A 26373-nucleotide genomic window follows, 5' to 3' on the forward strand; every position below is an offset into this window, starting at 1 on the left:
GCCATCTTATCTCACGGGGCCGCCCAGATCTCCCCGCTGCGCTGTTTGCCTTCTGATTGTCTCGGCGCTGCCGACGGCGTTGTGTTTGCCGACATGCCGTGCCAGAGCGTTGCCGCAGGAACGTGACGTCAGAGCGCTGGTTATTTATTAATGACCGCGGCTCCTCTAGAGCCAGCTCCAGCTCCAAAGAACTGTCAGAAAGTGTCGTACGACGTCAAAGCATAATCTGAGATCCGACCTTGGTCTGGTGTGTGTGTGTGTGTGTGTGTGTGTGTGTGTGTGTGTGTGTGTGTGTGTGTGTGTGTGTTTTGAGTAGTTCTACACCAGGATCGAGGGGAAACTACCGGACTACAACATTCGCATCCAGCTTCCTGAGGAGCAGCAGCAGAACCTGTTCAAACGGTGAGACGGTGCCGCGCACAGCACACACACACGCACACACACACACGCACACACACAGATACACTCACACATACACAAAGAAACACACACGCACACAATAGCGCACACACACACACACACACACACACACACACACACACATTCACTTCTCCAACGTCCTCGTATTCAACCGGTCCCTGCTTCCGGCCGTTTCCAGAGGATGAAGAGAGTGAGGAAGACGAGGCTGACATCATCTCCCGGGAGGCGCTGAAGAGGCAGTCCCAGCTCATCATCGACGCCAAGACCAAGAAGAAGCCCAGGAAGAAGAAGAAGTGAACCTCCTGCTCCTAAACCCAGGACCTTAAAGTCCTGAAGGTCAAAAAGTCAGGACTGTAGTCTGAGTTTGAGTTTCCCACCATGAATAAAGATGTATTGTTATTTTTGATTAATTTGCATATTCAGAATATTGTTGGTACTATCCCTATTGTAGAAGTATTAATAAAGTTATACCATGTTTACGTATTCTTGCTTGCAGTGGGTTTATTGTGTTTTTATTAACAGACAGGAGCTGAGAGGTAGCAGACCTCAGACCTGCTATCACGCGTCAGAAGGCCTATTGTGTAGGAAGGCATAATAGACGTTGTTTGTTACTGACGTCAGTAATGTCTGACACAACATCCAAACAGCAATAACACAATTAAGTGGTGTCGTCCGGGGTAACGTTTCACCTGATGACGAACCGGTGAGATTTTTCTGATCACCAACTTTACGTCAGTATTTTAAGAAACAAAAGAAAAAATAGTATTATTTTCAATGTAAATAAAGTAAAATTAAATGTATGTTTCTATTCGAGGCTTTAGATTGGGTGTGTATTTAATTGTCCGGTAACTACGTCACGTTGAATGATTGACCAATCAGAGTCACGAAGTGCACCTGTACGCAGTTTGAATCTCGCGCTCTGTCCCAGTAAACCAGACTGGATTTATCATCATAGTTTATCCTTATTATAATGTTCTCTGCCTCGGCGACAGAATGTAAAGTAAAACATTAAAGATTCATTTAGAGACGGCAGCTTGATTGTACCCAGAAAAGGACAATTCTCATCGCAGTGAAGGTACGAGCTGTCCGCATCAAACCAACACATCTCCCATTTAATTAAGTCATCATCAAGCCCAACTCTGATTATTATGTACAAATTTCAAACACCACGAAGAAACAAACAAGGCCATTGACGGCGGAAGATTACTCAGGAATCCTGTTTATACTTTGAAGTCCCGGTAGAGAAAGAAAACAAATGTCCTGTTGGTTTATTGAGATAAAGAGAGCACTGAAGTGTAATGATGCGACCTGACATAATGATAATCAAATGGGGCAGAGAGCCGAAATGGGAGGAGGACATTCCAACACAAACGCACGAATCCCCATCCACCACACAAAACAATAGGGCTGCTCAGCGGGAGACGTGTCAGTGTCTGGCCGCCGGTCCGACTGTCAGGACTATCCCCTTGAGAAACCGGTCTGTCGCTTAATGGCGTTCAACAGGACTTACAAGGTGCAACCAAAGAAATAAGGTGAAATATAGCCAGGCCTAACTGAATGATATTGTGTTTTTGTTTGCTTTAGTTTAAATTATTGTTATCAGGGTAATATCTGCTCTTATGGTGTCAGCTAGGTTATAGGGAGGCTTAATTGAAGTTTGGAAAATACTAATTGGTTGAAGACTGCTTTATTATCAGCTAGTACTGGGCCTGTGAAAAATACCTCATTATTTTTGTGGTTACATTAGGAACTTTTATACAATATATTATACAATACAGTCCACTATTGATGTGTTTTGCTTGAGTAGCAAGTTAAAGAAAAGGATTTCCTCTTCTGAAATAACCGGTTGTGTTGCATTTCTTCCACTGACTGACGCTGTCGAACCCTAGTCCCAATGATGGTGATACTGAACGCAGATTTAACATTGTAGAAACGTTTGTCACCATGTGGATAACAGCTGCTGCATTGTGGGGTGGTGCGTGCTAACTGGAAAACACAACCAGCCCCTTCACGCAGAATCTAGTTCACGTCCAAATTAGGTCATTTACCAGAAACCTCTAGAGAAACAGGACGCTGTTTGTCTCTGCCTGGCAAATCAAGTCACAAGTCGTAATATCATGTTCACCTTTCATTTAATTAAGTTCAATTTAGTTGTAAATTCAATTTACAACTAAGCCATGGCAGTTAAATTAGTAGTTTTATGAAGTTATTTATATTTTGAACTTGAATTTACAGCAAAGTTTAAACGTAAACAATTAATAATTAAAACATTTATTAATAGTTTGAACGGCATTGCTCATCCTCTTCACCCTCCTCTTCCTCTGCCAGACTGGAGCGGTGACCATGGAGACGGTGTAGCCCCCTCCGACCGGCCCCTGGAGCCCCGGCGGGGGACATGCGGCCCCACCAGGCCCTCTGCGACCCCGAGGGCCGTCGGGGGCCCTGGGGGTTGAGGGCGCGGGTGCGCCGGCTGCTCTGCCTGACCGCGGCCCACCAGGGGGACGCCCGTCTGGACCCCCAGACCGGCGTCTGGCTGAAGAGCTTCCAGAGCCTCGACTGCGACGCACACGCACAGGTGGGTCCTGAACCGCTCCTCATGCTCCGCCATGTTGGAGCCACAGTGAGTCCACTGCTCCTTATGCTCCTCCATGTTGGAGCCACCCTGAGCCACTGCTCCTTCTGCTCCACCATGTTGGAGCCACCGTGAGTCCACTGCTCCTCCATGTTGGATCCTCCATGTTGGATCCACCATGAGCCAGTCCTCCTTATGCTCCTCCATGTTGGAGCCACCGTGAGCCACTGCTCCTTATGCTCCTCCATGTTGGAGCCACCATGTTGGATCCACCATGAGCCAGTCCTCCTTATGCTCCGCCATGTTGGAGCCACCGTGAGCCACTGCTCCTTATGCTCCTCCATGTTGGAGCCACAGTGAGTCCACTGCTCCTTATGCTCCTCCATGTTGGAGCCACCATGTTGGAGCCACAGTGAGTCCACCGCTCCTCATCTCCTCTATATTGAACATGCTCCTCCATTTTGGATCCAGAGGAGCTCTGAGCCGCGCCTCCATGTTGGATCCCCCTTTTGACCGTGAGCCACTGCTCCTCCAGATTGGATCCAGAGGAGCTTAAAGGTGACCTATTACACCACCAGGTGTGAGTGTGATCAGCCGTCACAAGCTGTTTTGAAAATCGCCCTCTTCTGACATCACAAGTGGGCGTGTCCACCTAGATCTAGTTGGAGCACACATCGAGTTGGACGCGCCCACTTGTGATGTCAGAAGAGGCCGATTTAACGGCTAATCACACTCACACCTGTAGCTCTTTTCAGGCTGCACTTGAAAATAAGAATTTTGTTCTTAATTGCCATGCCTGGGTAAATAAAGGTTAATAATGATAAATAAACACCTGGTGATGTACTATTTCACCTTCAACCTCTGCTGGACCAATAGGAAGGGCTTTGGGGTGTCACCTGGGTGGCAGGCCTGAGGGTGGGTTTGTGGTATCGTTCTTTTGAAGGATGTCCGTGTGTTGACGTCACCGCCTGTCATAAACGGGCCACGAGTCACCGGGTCACCTGATATCACTCGGATCATATCGTCATACTTTTTGGATTTGATATGATTTGTGGAGTGGCAGGCACAGCCCACCCCAGTATATTGTCTTTGAAACAGGGGAGTATCACGCTTTGGGGAAGTCATACCTGGATGACCTGGTGAATCATTCACCGCTCGGTCAACAGCGTCATAAACCCCCTCATCTCACCGTAAAGCTAACCGTCATGACGATAGGGTGGTGATCGTCATCAGACTCCTCTGGCATGCTTTCTCCTCCCGTCGGCCTCCTACCGTCGTATATAACAGTTTAATAGTCTTGACTTACCTGGTTAAGTTGAGGTGAAAGACGTTTACATTTATTTTGAGGTTTTTAGCAGACACTTTTATCCAAAGGGACTTACAATAAGTGCATTTGTCGGAAGAGAAACAACAATATATCGGTCGGTACAGTAAGGATGTTCATAAAAACAAGTGCCAAGAATGAATAATCACTAGGTTAACCCATTCCCCGTATACAACAGAGATAGCTAGGATAAGATGCTACACGATGCTATGTAGTATTTTTAATTGCCGGTACGTACAACATACAATAAGTGCAGGGGGGGGAGAGTCTGAACAAGTGAGTCTTGAGTCTTTTGCGGAAGCTAGTTACAGAAACATGAACTGACAGTGACTCTACCAGTTATTCTCACTGATCCATTATATTCAAATTCTGTCTGATAATGATTTATTCATTTGTAGATATTTTGATTATACTTTTATAACTAATATAGCTATTTTCACAATCTAAATATACGTATTATGTTGAATTCTGTAACTTTTATCAGAAGTTGGATGCTTTTATTCCACTGATTATATATATTTTTAGATAGAGCCTTTGTGCAATAACTAACAGGCTGCTTTGATCCAAATGAAGCTTGGTTTAAAACTCGGGGAGGAAAATGTGGGAATAGTTAGGTGATCGCTCGCCAATAGTTTCCACGGTAATCCCCCGCATCAGCACCCAGCCATGTGTGTAATCAGTTTAATGAAGGCCGATCGCCTGGCTGTCATTATCGTTTAGTTTCCATGGAGACACTGTCACAGGGATGAGACTTGTTACCCAGGACCTCTCATTAGCAGACAGACAAGTGTCTCATTTTCTCTTTGCAAAGAATCTCTGCCTAATTACAAGCAGTGGCCCAGATTAGAAAGCACCAGGCCTGCTCCGAGCATCAGCGAATCAAAGCTTTAAACACACTGGGTTGGATGTTCAGGTCAATTGTATTAGTATAGCCCTTAATCCCAGGTACTGTCTCAAAGTGCTTCACGGTCTGGATGTTTATGCCCCCCCCCCCCCCCCCCTTACCCTAGCCCCCCAGTGGGCAAGAGAAAACTCCCTTAATTAGCAAGGAAGGAATCTAGAGAAGGAACTCAGAGTGGGGGGATCCCTCTTTCAGAGTGGGGGGATCCCTCCTTCAGAGGGGGGGGTCCCTCCTTCAGAGTGGGGGGATCCCTCCTCCAGAGTGGGGGGATCCCTCCTCCAGAGTGGGGGGATCCCTCCTCCAGAGTGGGGGATCCCTCCTCCAGAGTGGGGGATCCCTCCTTCAGAGAGGGGATCCCTCTTTCAGAGTGGGGGATCCCTCCTTCAGGGATGATCAGGAGTGCAATGCGTGCCATCATTGACAGAAAGACAGACAGACAAAACATTTCAAATCGATGATGGGGTGCTGGCCTGATGTTGGGACCAGACGAACAAAATGTTTTTTGTTTTTTTTCGAACCACAACGGTAGCATCTAGTAGTGATGTATTGATACATAGATAGATAACAACTTTATAAATCCTTTATTAATTTGTTGCAACAGCACAGCAGTGGAAAACACAGGATAAGATGCAAACAATCAAAGTACTAATGTTACTATTGATGCTGCCTCGCATTGTGCACGCTGAAGGGATGCATGAGGAAGCCATCCAACCTGTTTTCCGGTATTTACTTTTTTCCCACACCCTCATGGGTGACCTGCAGAGTAATCTCAGTCTGGAGGCGTCAGGTCCTCCATGTGAATCACAGCCTGCGCAGAGCATGTGTTACATGCACGGAGCCAGGATTTACTAATCGGCTTGTCCTGATTGGTAGAAGGCCAACCATGGGATCTTTCTTACTGCGGCACTTGATTCTTGAAGTGAGTCAATAAATACGTCATTATTCCACCCCGGCGGTTCGCCTGGGACGTCCAGATCACTGGCCTCTCTCACCCTGCAGCGGAGGGACGTGAGAGCTGAAGTTTGAAGCACCGCCCACTAGGGGCGTGATTCGTCCGCTTCAGAACCCCAAGCATCAATCGGGGATTTTCTTTTCCTCGACCGCGATCCAAACTTGTCATCCTGTCGGTCAGTTTCCTTACGTCTGTCCGGCAACCGGTCAGGACTTTGTCAGCCTCGCTGTTTATGTGTGTATGTGAGTTTGTTTTAATGAAAAATGGATGAAGTCACGCGAGAGGAACGGCGCTCAGGACCTGAACTCCCCTAGTCCACTTGTAGTCCACCTGGAGCCTTTCTAGTCCACCTGGAGCCTCTCTAGAGCCTCTCTGGTCTACCTATAGTCCACCTGGTGAACGAGCACCTTGTTTCTTAAATGGATTATTCTGAGGTCCGAGCCGGTCTGTTTTCATGGAGACGCGTCTTCCTGATCTTGTAGAAGGATCCGTGCGCCTCTCCGCGCTCAGCCATGGGGAAATGGCACTTGTCAATGGTGAGTTTGTTTGTTATTAACAGGATATGGTCGAATTAATATTTCTTTGTTAATAATATATCTTTTTGACGAAATGAAGACAATAATTGTCAACAACTGATCTTAAGAACTATTGGAAACGCGCTTTGAAAAGTTTGACCATGGAGGTAAACTGCGCGTCTTTGCTTGGCGCCTAATCGTTAATGATAATGTTTATGATACTTATGATGATAAGCCATTAACACTCGTTCCTTTTGGGATCGTTCATGTTGTGGTCACGTTTAGTTTGTAAATCAAACTGATTTGTTTTTCGTGTACAAACTATGCAAACTTGTTTACCGGCTGCTTAATGCGATCCTGCTGTGTTTTGTATAATGGTCTGACTCATCACCAACACACTCATCCTCAACACACTCTGTACCAACACACTCATCACAACACGCTTCAAATGACGGCTGCACAACCTGTCATCATGCAGGTTAATCATTATCTCGTCTCCCTACATCGCGATGATGCCTCTCAGGTTAGATCTAAAAACTCCCTTGACGCACAAGTCTGGACTTCAACCGTCTCTCCTTGAGAAGACGTCCCTTCGTCTGAAGTATTGTCATTCAGTGCTAAGCCAACTCCCTCCTGAAACGAGGTTCATGCTGAGATGCAGAATTGCACCAAAATATTTACTGTACAATATAACACGATAACTGGACGATATATTCTCACCCCATATGTCACGCGCTCTGTCGTCACTACCGCAGGGATATGTCACGTTGTCTCAGTAGTGCGGTGCTTCGCAAACTTTTTCAAGTGGATACTCTTGAGATAATTTTTCAGCTGAGAAATAAAATGAACATAGATAATGTGTGCGTTCTATTTGGCAGTGTGAACATGAACATTAAAAGGATGCGAATACTCTTCATGCAACTGTTTGCTGTTTGCTCCCCTCAATAGAAGCCCCACGCCAGGGGAGGGTCAGAGCAGGTAGAGGGGACCCCCTCCAGGGTCAGAGCAGGTAGAGGGGACCCCCTCCAGGGTCAGAGCAGGTAGAGGGGACCCCCTCCAGGGTCAGAGCAGGTAGAGGGGACCCCCTCCAGGGTCAGAGCAGGTAGAGGGGACCCCCTCCAGGGTCAGAGCAGGTAGAGGGGACCCCCTCCAGGGGAGGGTCAGAGCAGGTAGAGGTGACCCCCTCCAGGGGAGGGTCAGAGCAGGTAGAGGTGACCCCCTCCAGGGGAGGGTCAGAGCAGGTAGAGGTGACCCCCTCCAGGGGAGGGTCAGAGCATGTAGAGGGGACCCCCTCCAGGGGAGGGTCAGAGCATGTAGAGGGGACCCCCTCCAGGGTCAGAGCATGTAGAGGGGACCCCCTCCCTGGGGAATCACATCTGGGCGTCTCACTCCCTGTTGTCTCACTCCCGGGCGTCTCACTCCTGACCTGACCCCCCCTGGTTCTGACCCCCCCCCAGGACCCGGTGCAGGAGTGGGGGGAGGAGGTGGAGGACGGGGCGGTGTTCGGCGTCACTCTGCGACGGGAGCCGGTGGAGCCGGACCCCCCGGAGGGCCCCCAGACCCCCGGGACCCCCCCCGGGACCCCCCCCGGGTCGGGGTTCATCCAGTACCACACGGTGAAGGTGCGGCGGCTGAAGGCGGCGTCCCTGGAGCGGCTGGTGGACCACCTGCTGGACCCGGAGCACCGCGAGGCCGACTTCCCCCGCGTGTTCCTGGCCACGTACCGGGCCTTCACCCCGGCCAGCGGCCTCATAGAGCTGCTCTTCAAGAGGTGAGGACCCCCCCCCCCCAGACCCTAACCCTCATAGAGCTGCTCTTCAAGAGGTGAGGACCCCCCCCAGACCCTAACCCTACCCCTAACCCTCATAGAGCTGCTCTTCAAGAGGTGAGGACCCCCCCCCCAGACCCTCATAGAGCTGCTCTTCAAGAGGTGAGGACCCCCCCCCCCAGACCCTAACCCTCATAGAGCTGCTCTTCAAGAGGTCAGGACCCCCCCCCCCCAGACCCTAACCCTCATAGAGCTGCTCTTCAAGAGGTGAGGACCCCCCCCCCCCCAGACCCTCATAGAACTGCTCTTCAAGAGGTGAGGACCCCCCCCCCAGACCCTAACCCTCATAGAGCTGCTCTTCAAGAGGTGAGGACCCCCCCCCCCAGACCCTAACCCTCATAGAGCTGCTCTTCAAGAGGTGAGGACCCCCCCCCCAGACCCTCATAGAGCTGCTCTTCAAGAGGTGAGGACCCCCCCCCTAACCCTAACCGTCATAGAGCTGCTCTTCAAGAGGTCAGGACCCCCCCCCCCCTAACCCTCATAGAGCTGCTCTTCAAGAGGTGAGGACCCCCCCCCCCCAGACCCTCATAGAGCTGCTCTTCAAGAGGTCAGGACCCCCCCTAACCCTAACCCAGAGTACACGGTCAGGGTCGACCGTCGGCATGTGGCTCAGGAGGTACAGCAGCGGGTTGCTAGTTTGATTCCCGGCTCCTCCTCCCAGCACCCATTTTCTGATTATCGACTTATCGTGCAGGCCGACTGTTGACAATTGTGTTATTTGTTTTGTGTATATATATATATATATATATATATATATATATATATATACATACATACATACATACATACATACATACATACATACATACATACATACGCACGCACGCACGCACACATACTTATTTCCTTTTGCCTGATTTAATAAGCCAGCATTGCCTGCAACGTCAAAGTTTTGTCTCACAAGAGCTTTGAAATGTTTGTGAAATGCAATGTGTGAAGAATCGACTTCGTTAAGCCCGCATCCGAAATTCAGTACGCTATTCTTATCTAATCGGCTCCAGGTTTGAGTGAGATGTTTTGTGCTTATCTAATGATTCGTGCTTATCTTAAACCGTTGACCTCTGGAATGTCACTTTGAAGTGGTAGTCTAGATTAAACATTGCTTGCATGCATTTCTTAAATGGGCACTTGAAATCTTAACATAAATGAAAGGATGCTTTGTTGCTTTAACTTAACCCATGCTACCGTACCTACTTAATCCTTATTATGGCTTAACCAATACAAGTTAAATGGTAAATGGACTGCATTTACATTCACCCTTTCCTGCACACATTCACACACCGACGGCGGAGTCGGCCCCGCAGGGCGACAGCCAGCTCGTCAGGAGCAGTCAGGGTGAGGCGTCTCGCTCAGGCACACCTCGACACTCCAGGGATTGAACTAGCAACCTTCCGATTATCAGCCAACCCACTCTACCTCCTGATCAACCTGCCACCCCAAAGTGGTCTGTAGTTTGACCTTTTCTGTCCTGTTTGTGTTCTCCAAGGCGTCTTACCAACGCGATACATTATGAGACAAACGGTTGTCCGCTCCAACATGTTGTCAAACACACGCCCTCATATCTGGGCTGCGGGAGTCGGCTTCTCTTCCTGCTCTGATGGACAGTGGAGCAGACTTCCTTCGTCCTTGCTCACAGGATGCACTCTGCTGCAGGAAACACAAGATACTGAAAAATATTGCATAACATAACATGTATGTTGTACGTCCTTGCATTTAATAACGGTACTTGGCATTGTGTAGCATCTTATCCTAGCTATCTTTGTTGAATACAGGGAGTGGGTTAACCTAGCGACTGTTATTGCTGTGGGCACTTGGTTTTGATAACTTTCCAAGTTATCAAAACCAAATAATTCAGTCATACAATTTGCCTATATCAATGATCTAATTTGCGTGCGTGCGTGCGTGCGTGCGTGCGTGCGTGCGTGCGTGCGTGCGTGCGTGCGTGCGTGCGTGCGTGGGTACAGCCCTAGTCCTTGACTGAGCTCTCCTCCCCAGCTGAAGGACACATCTGCAGGGTGCGACTCTGAGGCACGGGGGGCGTTGAGGCTGGGTCTCTCCTCTCACAGGACGCTGTCCTTCACTGCGAGGCCATCAGGCCTGCTGCTATGGGTGTGTTCCTCGGCTCTTATTCTAGTGTGTTGATGTTTGTTTGTTTGCTGCCCTCCCCAGGGATGACTCCAGAGCCTACCCCGAGGGCGACACCTGCCCCAGGAGGTGAGTTCTGGACGCGGTTAACGGTTCTATATGCTGTAGTTCCTCCATCACTCACTGACGGTCTGCTATAGGATGTGCCAGACGTTTACAAGAGATTGAAGCAATTTAGTTAGAATTAGGACAAATTATTCCCTTACGCTTCCTTAACTTTTAAATGGTCAAAGTATCCTCCAGCCTTCTTCCAACTGCACCTCGGTCCTCGACCAAAGCTTTTTCTCTCGGCAGTAGCCCCTGTGTTTATCTGTGGTAAACCCTGTACGGTAGCCCCTGTGTTTGTCTCTGGTAAACCCTGTACGGTAGCCCCTGTGTTTGTCCGTGGTAGCCCCTGTACGGTAGCCCCTGTGTTTGTCCGTGGTAAACCCTGTACGGTAGCCCCTGTGTTTGTCTCTGGTAAACCCTGTACGGTAGCCCCTGTGTTTGTCTCTGGTAAACCCTGTACGGTAGCCCCTGTGTTTGTCTCTGGTAAACCCTGTACGGTAGCCCCTGTGTTTGTCTCTGGTAAACCCTGTACGGTAGCCCCTGTGTTTGTCCGTGGTAGCCCCTGTACGGTAGCCCCTGTGTTTGTCCGTGGTAAACCCTGTACGGTAGCCCCTGTGTTTGTCTCTGGTAAACCCTGTACGGTAGCCCCTGTGTTTGTCCGTGGTAAACCCTGTACGGTAGCCCCCTGTGTTTGTAACCGAGTCCCCCGTTCCTCCGCAGCACGCTGGGCCCGGTGGTCCGCCTCTGGCTGGACGAGTTCCGGGAGGACCTGTGCGAGCCCCCCCTGCACCCGGCCCTGCGGCAGCTCAGCATCCAGCTGAGGCACCGCCTCCGCTTCCGGCGCCTGGCGCAGTCCGCCGAGTCGCTGCTGCGGCGCTTCCAGGAGCAGCGTGAGTGAGAGAACGGAAGGTCGCCGGTTCGATCCCCGGCTCCACCTAAGCCGAGTGTCGAGGTGTCCCTGACCGCCTCACCCTGACTGCTCGACCGGGGCTGTGCTGAGCTGTGTCTGGTTCCTAAACGGAACTGCATTTATTCAGCGCTTTTCTAACCGGTGGCCGCTCAACGCGCTTTACAATATCGCCTCACATTCACCCACTGACGGCGGAGTCAGCCACGCAGGGCGACGGCCAGCTGGTCAGGAGCAGTCAGGGTGAGGCGGCTCGCTCAGGGACACCTCGACACTCAGCTAGGAGGAGCCGGGGATCGAACCGGCGACCTTCAGGCTACCAGCCGACCCGCTCTACCTCCTGAGCCCCATGCCGCCCTTCTTGTGTTAAACCTTCATTGAACCGAGAGAGACGAGGCCTGAGGCCGGCAGCAGCATGAACAACAAACACTACGCATATCTAGACAGAAAACACGAAGGAAACACACGCAACACGTAGAAGTATGAGGAAGACGTCATTCGAAAGGGAAATTACTGAGACTCCCTTATCGCCGTTGGTAATTGAATCTTAGTAATGTGGCGGTAACCATTCTGGTAAACACGGCCTTAGTGAGTCACCGCTGCCTGCCAGGAGGTATTAGAGGATTATTCGCCTCTTCTCCTTTTTGTGACGTTTCTTTTGTCTCCGCTCACCTCGTTCAACCTGCCGTCTCGGGCGCAGACAAGGAGGCGGAGAAACCGGAGGCCCGCGGCCCTGGGGGGGGCCCTGGGGGGGGCCCGGACAGACCCGCCCACCTGGAAGAGGGGCGCGGCTTCATGCAGTTTTCCCAGAAGGAAGTGGCGGAGCAGCTCACCCGATTGGACGCTGTAGGTGTCACTCATCAGCCACTGAATAAGACTCAAGGCTCACTTGTTGTGTTCACACCCCCCTACGCACTTATTGTACGTTGTACGTCCTGGCACTTAAAAATAGCACCTTGCGTTGTGTAGCATCTTATCCTAGCTATATGTGCTGTATACGGGGAATGGGTTAACCTAGTGATGGTTAGTCCTTGGCACTTGGTTCCATGAACATCCTTACTGTACCGACAGAGATATATTGTTGTTTCTCTTTCTTCTGACAAATGGACTTATTGTAAGTCGCTCTGGGTAAAGGCTTCGCCTGAATGTAAAGGGTGGGGCTGAGCGCTGGGGCTTCTCTCTGCGTCTCCTCCGCTCGCCCTCACCCGGCGCCGCCGTCCTCCTCCTCTCGTCCAGGCTCTCTTCGTCCGCGTCGTGCCGTTCCACTGCCTGGGCTGCGTCTGGTCGCAGCGGGACAAGAAGGAGAACCGCGGCCTGGCGCCCAGCGTGCGAGCCACCATCGCCCAGTTCAACGCCGTCACCAACCGGGTCATCACCTCGCTGCTCTGCCCGCCCGGCGCCGCCGGCCCCGCCTCCCCCGCGCCCTGGTCCTCCTCACCCCCCTCCTCCCCCGTCCCTCCCCCCTCCTCCCCCGGCTCCCCCCGTCTCGCGCACAGCAGCGTGGGCGCCCGGGCGCTGGTCATCGAGCGCTGGATCGCCATCGCACAGGTCAGTGGCACGTTTACCGTCGGGACGTGTAACATACAATAAGTGTAAGAGGGGGGGGGGGGGTTAAGGGGAGGGGCTCCGCAGAGTCGAGGTGAACTCTGAACAAGTGAGTCTTGAGTTTGACTTTTGTACCCTGAGTTGTATTTTCAGTGGTCGCTTTAAACCCACAAATGCCTGACAGTTGGGAGACTAAATCAGGCACCGATTTGCAAACATGTAAATGTCGTTGGCTTCCCACCGGCTGAAGGAGGGGATGGCGGGAGCGCGTTTCCCGTCCATGAGTTACATTTCCATACCTCCTCCTTCCCCCGCCTGCACTCTCAAGGAGAATGTGCAGAGATGTTATTCAGGTGTGTGTGTGTGTGTGTGTGTGTGTGTGTGTGTGTGTGTGTGTGTGTGTGTGTGTGTGTGTGTGTGTGTGTGTGTGTGTGTGTGTGTGTGTGTGTGTGTGTGTGTGTGTGTGTGTGTGTGTGTGTGTGTGTCAAAAACTTTTAAACTATTGCTGCTGATGGATCTCTGAGACTCCATCCTGACCACTAGCGGTGCGGGTCGTGACCTCTGGGTTCTGACCTCTAGCGGTTTGGGGGGGTCGTGACCTCTCGCCCCCTCTGGGTCCTGACCCCTGACCTGTTGTCTCTCTCCAGGAGTGCCGTCAGCTGAGGAACTTCTCGTCCCTGAGGGCGATCCTCTCGGCGCTGCAGTCCAACGCCGTCTACCGGCTAAAGAAGACCTGGGGGGCCGTCAGCAGGTCACACACACACACACACACACACACACACACACACACACACACACACACACACACACACACACACACACACACACACACACACACACACACACACACACACACACACACACACACACACACACACACACACACACACACACCATCTTGTCCGACTTCATTTCTTATCACATCATCTGTGAACACCTTTAAAAGAAACCTTAAAGCTTAGTTTTATTTTTGTTTGCCTTGCCTTGCCTAGTATTGCAATTTTGCACGATAGGCGCTCTTTAAATAAAGATTGATTTAGTTATTTAAAAATGTATAATTTATTATTGATTTTATGAATCACTGAATTCTGTAACGATAATACTGTCTTGGTTGATTTGGTGTTAAAAACAAAACGATGAACCGAATCCCATTCTGCTTTCAGGGAGAGCATGGCGAGCTTCGAGCTCCTGTGCACGACCTTCCCTGACGACAACTGCATGGTGACGGGACGAGAGATCCTCACCGAGGTAAGACACCAGACACCGACAACAGCCGGGTAAACCCTCCAGAAAACCCTCCACACACCAGCTTCAGATCAGCTTCAGATTCAGAAGGTCCAGAGTGTAAACATGAGGTGGTTGCAGAATGAATGAATATGAATTCATTCTAGTTATTTATACAAAATGTGAATGTAAAACTAGGTCATAACTCACAGGTAAAGGTTACTTGACATTGAACACTATTGTTCATTGGGTTCCTTTCCCACGTCAATAAAATAATCACACATGGTTGAAGTGAACCCGTGTATCTGCACGCACACGTTCCAATGTCCGCTCTGTGAAAGGGGACGATAACTGACTGCACCAAGGTTGATTTTCCGGGCTTTTAGCCTCCGAATGAATCAGTCTAAACGATCTCACTGGGGCATCTTTGTCACCATGGATACCATACATGATCCATAGTGGTCAACTGCGTTCATAAACCTATAATTATTGCGATCTATTGTATGTGTTGATGAATCGGCGGGGACATGTTCCAGAGCCTGTAGTCCGTTCTGCTCCACGGAACATCCTCTCTGGTTGCGTTGGGGTTTGCTTTGCCCACAGCTGCCTGTCTGTGTACATTAGAGGAGCACGTATGTACTCAACAGAAGGAAAAATACCTGGGGCAGAACATGTCCCTGGTGCCTTTTGTTACAGAGATGTAATGCTAGATCCGTTTGTGTTCATCAGTCCTGCATGAACGGCTTTGAATGACTCTATTGGCGTGTGGCAACAGCGAAAACATTATGTGATGAATCATTAATCCTTGGAAGAAGGCATGTAATGTAAGAGTGTGTCACGTTGTTTAAACAACCAATCATAGGAAGGCTTGAGATTAGTGCACCAGGTGTTGAGTTGTTATTGGACCCCAGGTAGGAATCAGAAGTTAAAGGTTGAGTGTGTAGAATTTGGTGGAATCTAACAGAGGCGGCCATGGTTCTAGTGGCATGGTTCTAGAACAGTTACTACCTGGGTCAGCTTGCTATGAACGGTAACAGCGTTTGTATTTGTGTGTTTTGAAGGAAGGACATCACGACGAGGACCACGCCAGCACGCTGCCCAAGTCCGCCAAACTCGGCCAAACTTCATCCAAACAAACGGTAGGTTCAACTTCCACCTCGAGTGTCTGTCGCTATCAACAGGACGGCACACTTCCCCATTCCGAGGGAACTCACCCAGAATGTCGTTTCCATTTGCCTCTTCGCTCCAGCTCAGAGCTGACGTCCATTTCCCCCCCAGCTGAGTCAGCCCGTCTCACTCACTAAGGGAACCAGGCAGTGTGCCAGTCCCTCGTGTTTTTAGATCCCAACACGCCCATCGATCATCTGCTTGAATGTGCCAGCCTATTTTTAGAACGCTACCATCACATGACTTTGTTTTGTAAAATCCCCAACATCAACTTCGTCTATGGAAAATGAGTCGGAAAGAGAAAACTCGACCAAAAAGCATGAGAGAGAGAGAGAGAGTGTGAGAGAGGTCAAGCACAGCATAGGTTTTAAATAAAGTGTGTGTTTGTGTGTGTCTCAGGGCAGTGTCCCCTACCTGGGTACCTTCCTGACGGTCCTCACCATGTTGGACACAGCGCTGACCGACAACGTGCAGGTCAGTCAGCACACACCCTGTGCTCTGTTTAGCATCAACATTGCAACGTGTGTGTTCTGACAAATGAACTTGAACTCTGTCTGTCTCTCTCTGTCTCTGTCTCTGTCTTTCTCAGTCTCTTTCTCTCTCCGTCTTTCTGTTTCTGTTCATATTGTACCTTTTTTTTTTTTTATGTTTCTCCTATAATAATCTCTTAACTTTAAAGTAGTGTTTTACGGTTCGATACAAACTTCCATACCTTGTTGTTCCTCTTGTTTCCCAAAGGACGACCTCATCAACTTTGAGAAGCGCAGACGGGTGAGTAGCGCCACCCAGTGGTGTCATCAGTTATTGACGCCGGTTATTATAATGAACCTGATGTAGAACAGGAGCCATCATCAACACCAACCAGCCCCCCTCCCGAACACGTTTGGTTGCATTCATGACCTTTCTCTGTTCCAGGAGTTTGACATCATCTCCCAGATCCACCAGCTGCAGGCGTCCTGCTCCCACTACCGCTTCCCAGTCCACGTCCCGATCGACGCCTGGCTACAGGAACACGCGCTGCTCACCGACCAGGAGAGGTGGGTCCCGCACGCCGACCTGCTCATCTGTGTCTCCATGACGACGTGTGGACAGCTGTGGTCTAACCCTGTGGGGCGACACGTGGCTCAGGAGGCAGAGCGGGTCGGCTGGTGACCGGAAGGTTGCTGGTTCGATCCCCGGCTCCTCCTAGCGGAGTGTCGAGGTGTCCCTGAGCGAGACGCCTCACCCTGACCGCTGCTGACAACGCCGTCATGTGTAAATGAGTGAATGTTAGGGAATATTGTACAGCGCTTTGATTGGCCACTGGTTAAAGAAGCTTATAAATACAGTCATTTAAATACATTTACCATTTCTACCATGTGACCTAACCCTGTACCATGTGACCTAACCTTGTGCCATGTGACCTAACCTTGTGCCATGTGACCTAACCTTGTGCCATGTGACCTAACCTTGTGCCATGTGACCTAACCTTGTGCCATGTGACCTAACCTTGTACCATGTGACCCCCGCCTGCAGCTACGACCTGTCCCGGTCGCTGGAGCCCCCCGTGGACCCCTGCCCCTCCTCGCCCAGCTCCTGGAGCCACCGCCTGCTCAACAAGAAGTTCACCTCGTGAGTCCCAGAGGAAGCCGCCTCCTCCTCCTCCTCCTCCTCCTCCTCCTCCTCCTCCTTCTCTTCCTCCTTCTCTTCCTCCTCCTCCTCCTCCTCCTCCTCCTCCTCCTCCTCCTCCTCCTCCTCCTCCTCCTCCTCCTCACCCTCCCCTCTCCTCTCCAGGCTGCGGGGGGCCGGTGAGACCTCCTCCTCCCCCTCTCCTAACCCTCTCCTCACCCTCTCCTCTCGTGTCCAGGCTGCGGGGGGCCGGTGAGACCTCCTCCTCACCCTCTCCTCACCCTCTCCTCCCCCTCTCCTCTCCTCTCGTGTCCAGGCTGCGGGGGGCCGGTGAGACCTCCTCCTCACCCTCTCCTCACCCTCTCCTCCTCCTCTCCTCTCGTGTCCAGGCTGCGGGGGGCCGGTGAGACCTCCTCCTCACCCTCTCCTCACCCTCTCCTCTCCTCTCGTGTCCAGGCTGCGGGGGGCCGGTGAGACCTCCTCCGGCAGGAAGGCGCAGGCGGATCAGATCAGCGTGTCGTCGTCGGGGTCCAGCAGCTCTGAGACGGAGGACCCCTCCAGCCCCCCCCTCGCGCCCCCCCCGGCGGTGCTCCGACTCAAGCTCAAGGTCTGCGGCCCTCATGATGCTACCTCTTGATGGGTTAACCTAGTGATAGTTAGTGCTTGGCACTGGGCTCTATGAACAACCTTACTGTACCGATAGCGACATATTGCTGTTGGTCTTTCTTCTGATAAACAGACTTATTGTAAGTTGCCTTGGATGTAAGCGTCTGCTGAACCCCTTAATGTTAATGTTACTCCATCTGTCTACTGTGCTGTTACTTCTACTCTCTTTATTATTCCTTTGGAGCATTTTGTAACGACTGGTGGGAAAGGCCCTATAAAAGTTATTATCATGACTTATTTACCCCCCTTGGTGCGCTCTTTGAAGCACATTTAAATACAAAGTAAAGAAAATGCTTGAATAGATTCAGATAGAATAAATGCAAATCTCTCTTCAGCATCGTGGATGACGGGGCGTGGATCCTACTTCTACTACTACTACCCGCGCGATCGACACACATTCACCGCAATTGCGTGTTAGGGTTTAGGTCAGTTCCAATATTCAACCTCTGCGTGAAATTCTCTTGAAGCTGTGACATGAATTCCTGTGAGCGTTGAGACCTGAGCACCGTCCTCTGAGTCGTGTGTCTCCGGATGGTGACATGAACCCAGACACCCCGTCGCTGGGTTCCCTCGCCTCTCACAGCCACAGCGGGGGTCGTCTCGGCCAGAGAGAACCTCGTTCTTCACGCGAAGGTTTGCGCTTGTGGTTCGCGTGTTCAAATCCTGCGTGACCCATTGAGACGCCGCTCTGCCTGCCGTTGCCGTGAACGCGTCTCCATGACGACCCCTCCTCCTCCTCCTCCTCCTCTCCCCCTCAGACCCTGACGACTCGTCCTCCTCTGCCCACCCCCCCTAACCCTAACCCCCCCCCTCTCCTCTCAGACGCTGTCCGGCTCGCTGCACAACGTGGCCGAGGACTTCTTCTCCTCCTCCAGCTCCCCGGGCTCCTCCCTCTCCTCCTGCTCCTCCCACCCCGACCTGAGCTCCTGCACCCTGGGGGGCGCTGGGGGCCTCGAGGCCCCGGGCCCCCGCTCCCCGCGGCCCGTCTACAACCAGCAGGGGGCGGACTCCTGCATCGTCCGGGTCAGCGTGGAGGACGGCAACAACGGGAACATCTACAAGAGCATCCTGGTGAGACTGGCACCGACGGCGGACGTTATGTCCCCAACACACCGCAGATAGGGGGGTCTGATACACACTCTACCCTACACACACACACACCGCAGATAGGGGGGTCTGATACACACTCTACCCTACACACACACACACACACACACACCGCAGATAGGGGGTCTGATACACACTCTACCCTACACACACACACACACACACCAGATAGGGGGTCTGATACACACTCTACACTACACACACACACACACCGCAGATAGGGGGTCTGATACACACTCTACACACACACCGCAGATAAGGGGTCTGATACACACTCTACACACACACACACACACCGCAGATAGGGGGTCTGATACACACTCTACACACACACACACCGCAGATAGGGGGTCTGATACGCACTCTACACACACACACACACCGCAGATAGGGGGTCTGATACGCACTCTACAGTAATTGATTTCTACATTTGGGCGACGCCTTGAATGTTCAATGAAACTCAAGCCGATCAGATTCAATACCAACCTAGTCTCACTCATCACCACTCACTCTCTCACTCTCTTACTTAAGGCACTCTTACTGAATCTGGCCGGAAGTGAAGCAAAAAACTGTGTTGGGTTTTACCATCATTATTAGCCTCTGTTTTTATTGATCAGTAAATTGCTACACTACGCTATACTTTCTTTGTCATTGACTAAAACCAAAGCGTGAAGTCTATTGATCAGGACAGTGAGGTTAACATCATGTCCCCCCCTCAGCTGACCAGCCAGGACCACACGGCCCACGTGATCCAGCGGGCTCTGGAGAAACACAACATGGAGACCTACAGCAGCCAGGACTTCAGCCTCACCCAGCTGCTGACCCCCGACAAAGGTAGGGAGGCCACACCCCCACGATGACTGGTTCACCGACCGCCTGAGACCGGTTCACCGACCGCCTGAGACCGGTTCACCGACCGCCTGAGACCGGTTCACCGACCGCCTGAGACCGGTTCACCGACCGCCTGAGACCGGTTCACTGATCAGCTAAGACCGGTTAACTGATCAGCTAAGACCGGTTAACTGACTGCCTGAGACCGGTTAACTGACTGCCTGAGACCGGTTCACTGACCGCCTGAGACCGGTTCTTTGACCGCCTGAGACCGGTTCTTTGACCGCCTGAGACCGGTTCATTGACCGCCTGAGACCCGTTCACTAGCCGCCTGAGACCCGTTCACTAGCCGCCTGAGACCGGTTCACTAGCCACCTGAGACCGGTTCACTAGCCACCCGAGACCGGCTCACTAGCCACCCGAGACCGGTTCACTAGCCCCCTGAGACCGGTTCACTAGCCACCTGAGACCGGTTCACTAGCCACCTGAGACCGGTTCACTAGCCACCTGAGACCGGTTCACTAGCCGCCTGAGACCGGTTCACTAGCCACCTGAGACCGGTTCACTAGCCGCCTGAGACCGGTTCACTAGCCGCCTGAGACCGGTTCACTAGCCCCCTGAGACCGGTTCACTAGCCCCCTGAGACCGGTTCACTAGCCCCCTGAGACCGGTTCACTAGCCCCCTGAGACCGGTTCACTAGCCCCCTGAGACCGGTTCACTAGCCCCCTGAGACCGGTTCACTAGCCCCCTGAGACCGGTTCACTAGCCCCCTGAGACCGGTTCACTAGCCACCTGAGACCGGTTCACTAGCCCCCTGAGACCGGTTCACTAGCCCCCTGAGACCGGTTCACTAGCCACCTGAGACCGGTTCACTAGCCCCCTGAGACCGGTTCACTAGCCCCCTGAGACCGGTTCACTAGCCACCTGAGACCGGTTCACTAGCCCCCTGAGACCGGTTCACTAGCCACCTGAGGCCTGCTGTGAGGCAGATGGATCCAGCAGCTCTCTGCTGATATGACAGAAATGTTTTTTTCGACGACTAGCAGAGGCTGTCTTCGACTGCTTTAGTTGTCTGATCATAAACTGATCAACATGTTCAGTGATTGGTGGTTCCCTATGCATGCAGAGCCTCCAAAGTCACTCCCTAGCAACACACTGTATCCAAGAACTCTTCTATCTGAGTCAATTGTTATAAAGAAAAATAATAAAATATGTATATATATATTTTATGTCGCACATCCAGCGATATGAATATCGTACATGCGCCTAGCGCGACTACGAAACGATATATCTTGCAGCCCTACTCTCTGCTGTGTCCGTTGTGAAGACATCAGCTCCGACGTCCACAGTCTGGATCCTCGAGACTAGTAACCCCCCTCTCCCCCTCCCCAGAGCTCCTCATCCCGGAGAAGGCCAACGTCTTCTACGCCATGAGCACCACCGCCAACTACGACTTTGTGCTCCGGCAGCGCTGGAAGACCCCCAGCCGACCGCCGTGCAGCTCCTCCGGCGCCGAGGCTCACCCCGAGTGACCGGCGCCCCCGCATGGCCGGGGGGGGGGCGCACATGACACCCCGAGGATGGCGTGCCGTTGGTTGAACCCCACCTGTTGATCACACCTGTTGAAGTCCTCCCAGGACCGTCGGAAGGGGAAGACGCAGGTGGAGAGCGACCGAAGCCATTTTGCATCGGAGGAGCATCGCCGGCGCTTTGACGTCTACAGCGCTGAAGGAAGCAGGGTCTGACCTCCATGGAGCGTTGTAGAGGTGGTTCTGGGCGTACTGGAGAGACCAGACCCTGTGCCGGAGGGTGCATATGAATAGAGTGAGACTGACACTCCAGGCTGGGGCGTCACAGTCCTAACGGAACCCTCTAGGGGGCTGTGATGGAACTCGGGCCCCCCCCCCCCCCAGAGACGACTCTTCAGCCCTTTGGACGTTCAGAGGGAACAAGCTCTACCGCCGTGTTGGCTTGTTCCCGAGGGCCGCAGCCGACAGATGTCTGGTCTCTCTCTGGACTGACTGGTCTCTCTCTGGACTGACTGGTCTCTCTCTGGACTGACTGGTCTCTCTCTGGACTGACTGGTCTCTCTCTGGACTGACTGGTCTCTTTCGGGGGCTGACTGGTCTCTCTCTCTGGAGGCTGACTGGTCTCTCTCTGGAGGCTGACTGGTCTCTCTCTGGAGGCTGACTGGTCTCTCTCTGGACTGACTGGTCTCTCTCTGGACTGACTGGTCTCTCTCTGGACTGACTGGTCTCTTTCGGGGGCTGACTGGTCTCTCTCTCTCTGGAGGCTGACTGGTGTCTCTCTGGACTGACTGGTCTCTTTCGGGGGCTGACTGGTCTCTCTCTCTGGAGGCTGACTGGTCTCTCTCTCTGGAGGCTGACTGGTCTCTCTCTGGGGGCTGACTGGGGCTCAATGTCTCGCTTCGATTTTTATATGAATTAATGTATTGTTAATGCTGTTCATGTTATGTATTGTATATTCTTTGTCTAGTTAATTTAATTTAAACTCACCTTCAGTACTGGCGTTCAGTCTTATCCCCCAAGGTTACCTTGCACTATAACTTTATAATGGTAGGTTATGATAGTATTCAGTAATTATCTCGCCTACACTTTAAAACTCAAGTTCTCTGTCGTCGTTCAGAATGGCGGTTGTTGCTTGTAGACACTTGACAGATAAATGCTATGTTGAAGGAGGAGTTGAACCGGTATGCATGAGGTGGAGCGGTGGTTCCAGTCTTAGGATAAGCCCTCTTTTGAGTCTGACTTGGGCTGAGGCAGGGGGGGTTTCAGTGTGGTGCGCTGGGCTCACTGCTTCGCACTTTTTTTTCCACTAATATTGTGGTCTTTTGAAGCCAGACCCCAGATCAGTAGAGTTTGCACTTCAGACGGATGAATACAGATCACCATGAGCTTGCGTTGTAGCGGAGGTCTGGTGTGGTCGACGATGATGGATAGGAGTTAATGTACCTTAAGACTCAATCAGCCAATGAGAGGTCTGCGTTAATGTACCTTAAGAATCTGAGGGCTCACATAACAAACATAAAGGAACGTGGTAGGCTATATACAAGAATCTTGATATGCAGCTAGATCTAGATCTATAGATACCGCTATATAGATTTAGACCTATAGATCTAGCTATATATCTAGCTAAATAGATTGATGTGTATATATATTGATATGTATAGCTAGATCGATATTTATAAATCCATATCGATATAGCTATGTATCTATATAGCTATATATATATCCTGTGCTGGATACTTAAATCCATTTCTGTTTTTGACGCCATAGTGATATTTATGTGTTTTGTCACTCATTCATTCAGTTCCCACTATTAAAGCATCTGCTTTTGTATTGTATCCTAATGTGTTTTTAAAGAGATTATTTTAATGCATAATAAAATCCCTTCAAGTATAATTGAGAATTAATCAAAAATGGAAAAAAGATCTTCGTTTAATACTGGCTCCGTCCATCGCGAACGTCGTCGTAGCGAAAGTAAATCCCGAAAATGGTCGCTAGATGGCAGCAGACGCAAAGGCAGTTCATGACTGACACGTTGCCAGCTGCAAAAACAAAGAATACAAGAAAAATAGCGTCTATAATCTAAAAACATTCGAATATATTTTAGTAAGAAAAATAGATAATTTGCCTAATGAGATGTAATACTAACATTCACTAATCTATTGGTAAATCCAATTATATCAAAAACTGCCGGTAGTGCCCCTCATGCTATAGGCCTACCCAACATTGTTCTACCGAATAAGCCGAAAGCATTGATCCGGTTCATTTATTAATCGGTCAGATATCAACAGCAACATCACGGATCCTCCAATTCCTCCCATGAACCTGCATACAATCCCAAACCCGCGCAACATGATGAAGATGCAAGGATGAAGACGTCAAACAGGATGGAGGCTGTTGAGGGGGGGTGGATAAATCAACGTGTCCGCGAACCGCTTGAACCCACAGGAGTTCACTAGAACCGCTGTCGGTTCCCATTCGCCCCTTCCTGTGACCTCAGAGAACACAAAGCGAAGCAGGGCAGAGTTCACGGCAACGCGCTCTCGAACCCGGCGACGCTGTGTCGCACGCATGCGCACACGTAGACGTAAACTTGGGGAATGGAATTTGAATGAGAGCCTTTCCCATCCCCCCAGCTCTGCCAGCCTGGGACCAGTATAATGGTGGCCACCATCGGAGAGGTCGCGACCTGTCCTGCTTTCCTCTTTACCCAGGAATGCTATTGTGATCCGTCAACGTCTCATTTCCATAAGCGCACCTCACAAAATGGGGTCGCTCTGCTGATGTCTGGCCGATGCAAATACAAAGAGTGTGTGTGTGTGTGTTCTCCACCTGTTGGATTTCCTCATCGCCCTCTTGCCTCACCTTGTTGTTTTAGACTCCATGTTGGACTATTCACTCTGTTAACACGCAGTATATATCCTGGCTCAGTGCCTTAATTTAACGACTCTAGAATGTGACATTGATCTCTGATGTGATCTTTTTTTCATAATTTTTAATCGTAATATAAATATGATATAATATATTTTCATTTCATAAAGTATAACACTGAGATTCCAATGTGAACTGAAGTTAAGTCTTCCTACCCTTTAACTACTTAAAGTATGAATTATGTTTCTCTGTGTGTGTAAAATTGGTCGTAATCGTCCACCTTACATGTTTTCATTATTATTGTTGTACAATTATATTAACATCATTATGATAACTTCATTGACATTATTAGGTATTCCAATCATAAAGTTGTATAAAGATATCATCTCTATGCATAAGACTATCAACATGAGTCCAAGGTTTTAGAAACTTTGACAGTAACAAACACAACCTTGTGTTTCAGTCTCTGTCCTTGAATACTGTGTGTGTGTATTTGTGCTGTGTGTGTGTGTGTGTGTGTGTGTGTGCATGCATCGTGTGTGTTTGTGTGCACTGTGTGTTTGCTTCGTGTGTGTGTGTGCGCCCTGTGTGTGTTTGCGCCGTGTGTGTGCGCTCTGTGTGTGTGTGTGTGTGACAGATGGGGGTCAGGGTTGGGGCTAATCTGAGGGGTTAAGCCCGTTGATGTGAACCTTGGAGCCATGCGGCCTCCATAAGGAGGAGAGGAGGAGGAGGAGGTGGTAACTCTGGTCTGGAGGTAAACCCACCTGGACGCGGCCCTGAGGGGGGAGGATCAGGTCTCCGCTCTTACGCTACAGGTTACGGATCAGACCTGCTTATGAAACCAGGACCCTGTTATGACCTTATCACCTGATGCACCGACCCTCCAGTGAATAGCACTGAAATACCGTTTCAAAGTGTTCCTCATGCAGTGTGTTAGAAAGGGAAGAGCCCAGGCATGGGGGCCTTTAGTATATATAGTATGCATGTGGCGTCCATGTGTATCACTATTGTCTGTCTCTCTCTCTCTCTCTCTCTCTCTCTCTCTCTCTCTCTCTCTCTTACACACACTACTGTCTGCTCACACAGGATATGGCATTGAAATTCAGTGGCTGACGTTACATAAGATCATTGCTGATTCATCACACACACAGACGCACACTCTCACGCTGACCTATCCCAGTGCCCTACTTTACTTCCCCGTGGTTTATTTGTGTTCAATATTTGTGAGCATAACGAATCAATACCTGGGACATGTGGATCATGATACACAGTCTGGATGGAGGCTCAAAGTGTTGAGTCATGTTGTGTGTCTGTGTTGAGTTGTGTTGTGTGTTGGTGTTGAGTTATGTTGTGCGTCCGTGTTTCCTGGTCTGAGCTACACAGAGCAGCCATCTCTCTGTCCATATCTCTCTTCCTCCACCACATGCTAAGGCCTGTTATCACTCTCCATCCCATAATTCATACGCTGAGGACAAACGTTAACCACGAGGACGCATCTGGTTGTCATTCTGCAACACAGAGTAGTCGGAGTTGTGGTTTTAAAACAAAGGTGCAGCAGGCTTTTAATTATATTATATTATATTATACCAGCAGCAGCTAATGAGCTTACTCTCTGACTCACATATCCAACACACAGAGACAGACACACACACAGACACACACACATTGACACTAATACACGCACACACACACACACACACACAGGCACACACGCACATTGACACACAGACATACACACAAAGACACACACAAAGACAGACACACACACACACACAAAGACAGACAGACACTCACATGCACACTCACACACCTACACATGCACACAGACACACACACCCTTGGTGTTACGCAACCTCCCGCTTGTTCCTCTCCCCTCGCCGTGCCTCTCTCCGTGTTGCTGACCTAGATCGAACCTCCTCACGGTTACATAAGCTGGTTCCTCCACCACAGGCATGCGCCACTGATACCCCCCCCCCCCCCCCCCCCCGCGCCTTACAATGCGCCTTTCTCTGCTCGACACACACACTTATGTACAGATGCACAGAAACACACGCACACACACAGAGACACTCACACATACGGATATGCGCATACACACAAACACATACAGATATGCCCATACACACACACAAGGTCACACACTTATGTACAGACGCACAGAAACACACATACAGATATGCACACTCACTCACTCACTCACTCACTCACTCACTCA

At 50.7% G+C, this 26373-nt stretch overlaps 1 protein-coding gene and 1 long non-coding RNA gene across 2 annotated transcripts; both read left to right on the forward strand.

The window, feature by feature from the left end:
• Positions 1-253: 253 nt before the first annotated feature.
• On the forward strand, positions 254-905 carry LOC132453645 (uncharacterized). The gene is made up of 2 exons (XR_009524744.1): positions 254-410; positions 608-905. It is a non-coding gene; the product is annotated as an uncharacterized LOC132453645 (long non-coding RNA).
• A 5258-nt stretch (positions 906-6163) lies between these two features.
• On the forward strand, positions 6164-21670 carry rgl3a (ral guanine nucleotide dissociation stimulator-like 3a). Its single transcript, XM_060047422.1, has 18 exons — positions 6164-6519; positions 6562-6705; positions 8142-8455; positions 10682-10726; positions 11426-11600; positions 12159-12458; positions 12849-13160; positions 13805-13908; positions 14321-14405; positions 15443-15520; positions 15948-16022; positions 16287-16319; positions 16464-16585; positions 17064-17159; positions 17613-17763; positions 18645-18893; positions 19649-19763; positions 21154-21670. Exons 2-18 carry the CDS (start codon positions 6682-6684, stop codon positions 21291-21293), a joined length of 2418 nt encoding a protein of 805 aa, XP_059903405.1. The 5' UTR covers positions 6164-6519; positions 6562-6681; the 3' UTR covers positions 21294-21670.
• Positions 21671-26373: the final 4703 nt, after the last annotated feature.

This window comes from Gadus macrocephalus, chromosome 3 (genome assembly GCF_031168955.1).
Source record: "Gadus macrocephalus chromosome 3, ASM3116895v1".
In the NCBI taxonomy this organism is placed as follows: Eukaryota; Metazoa; Chordata; class Actinopteri; order Gadiformes; family Gadidae; genus Gadus; species Gadus macrocephalus.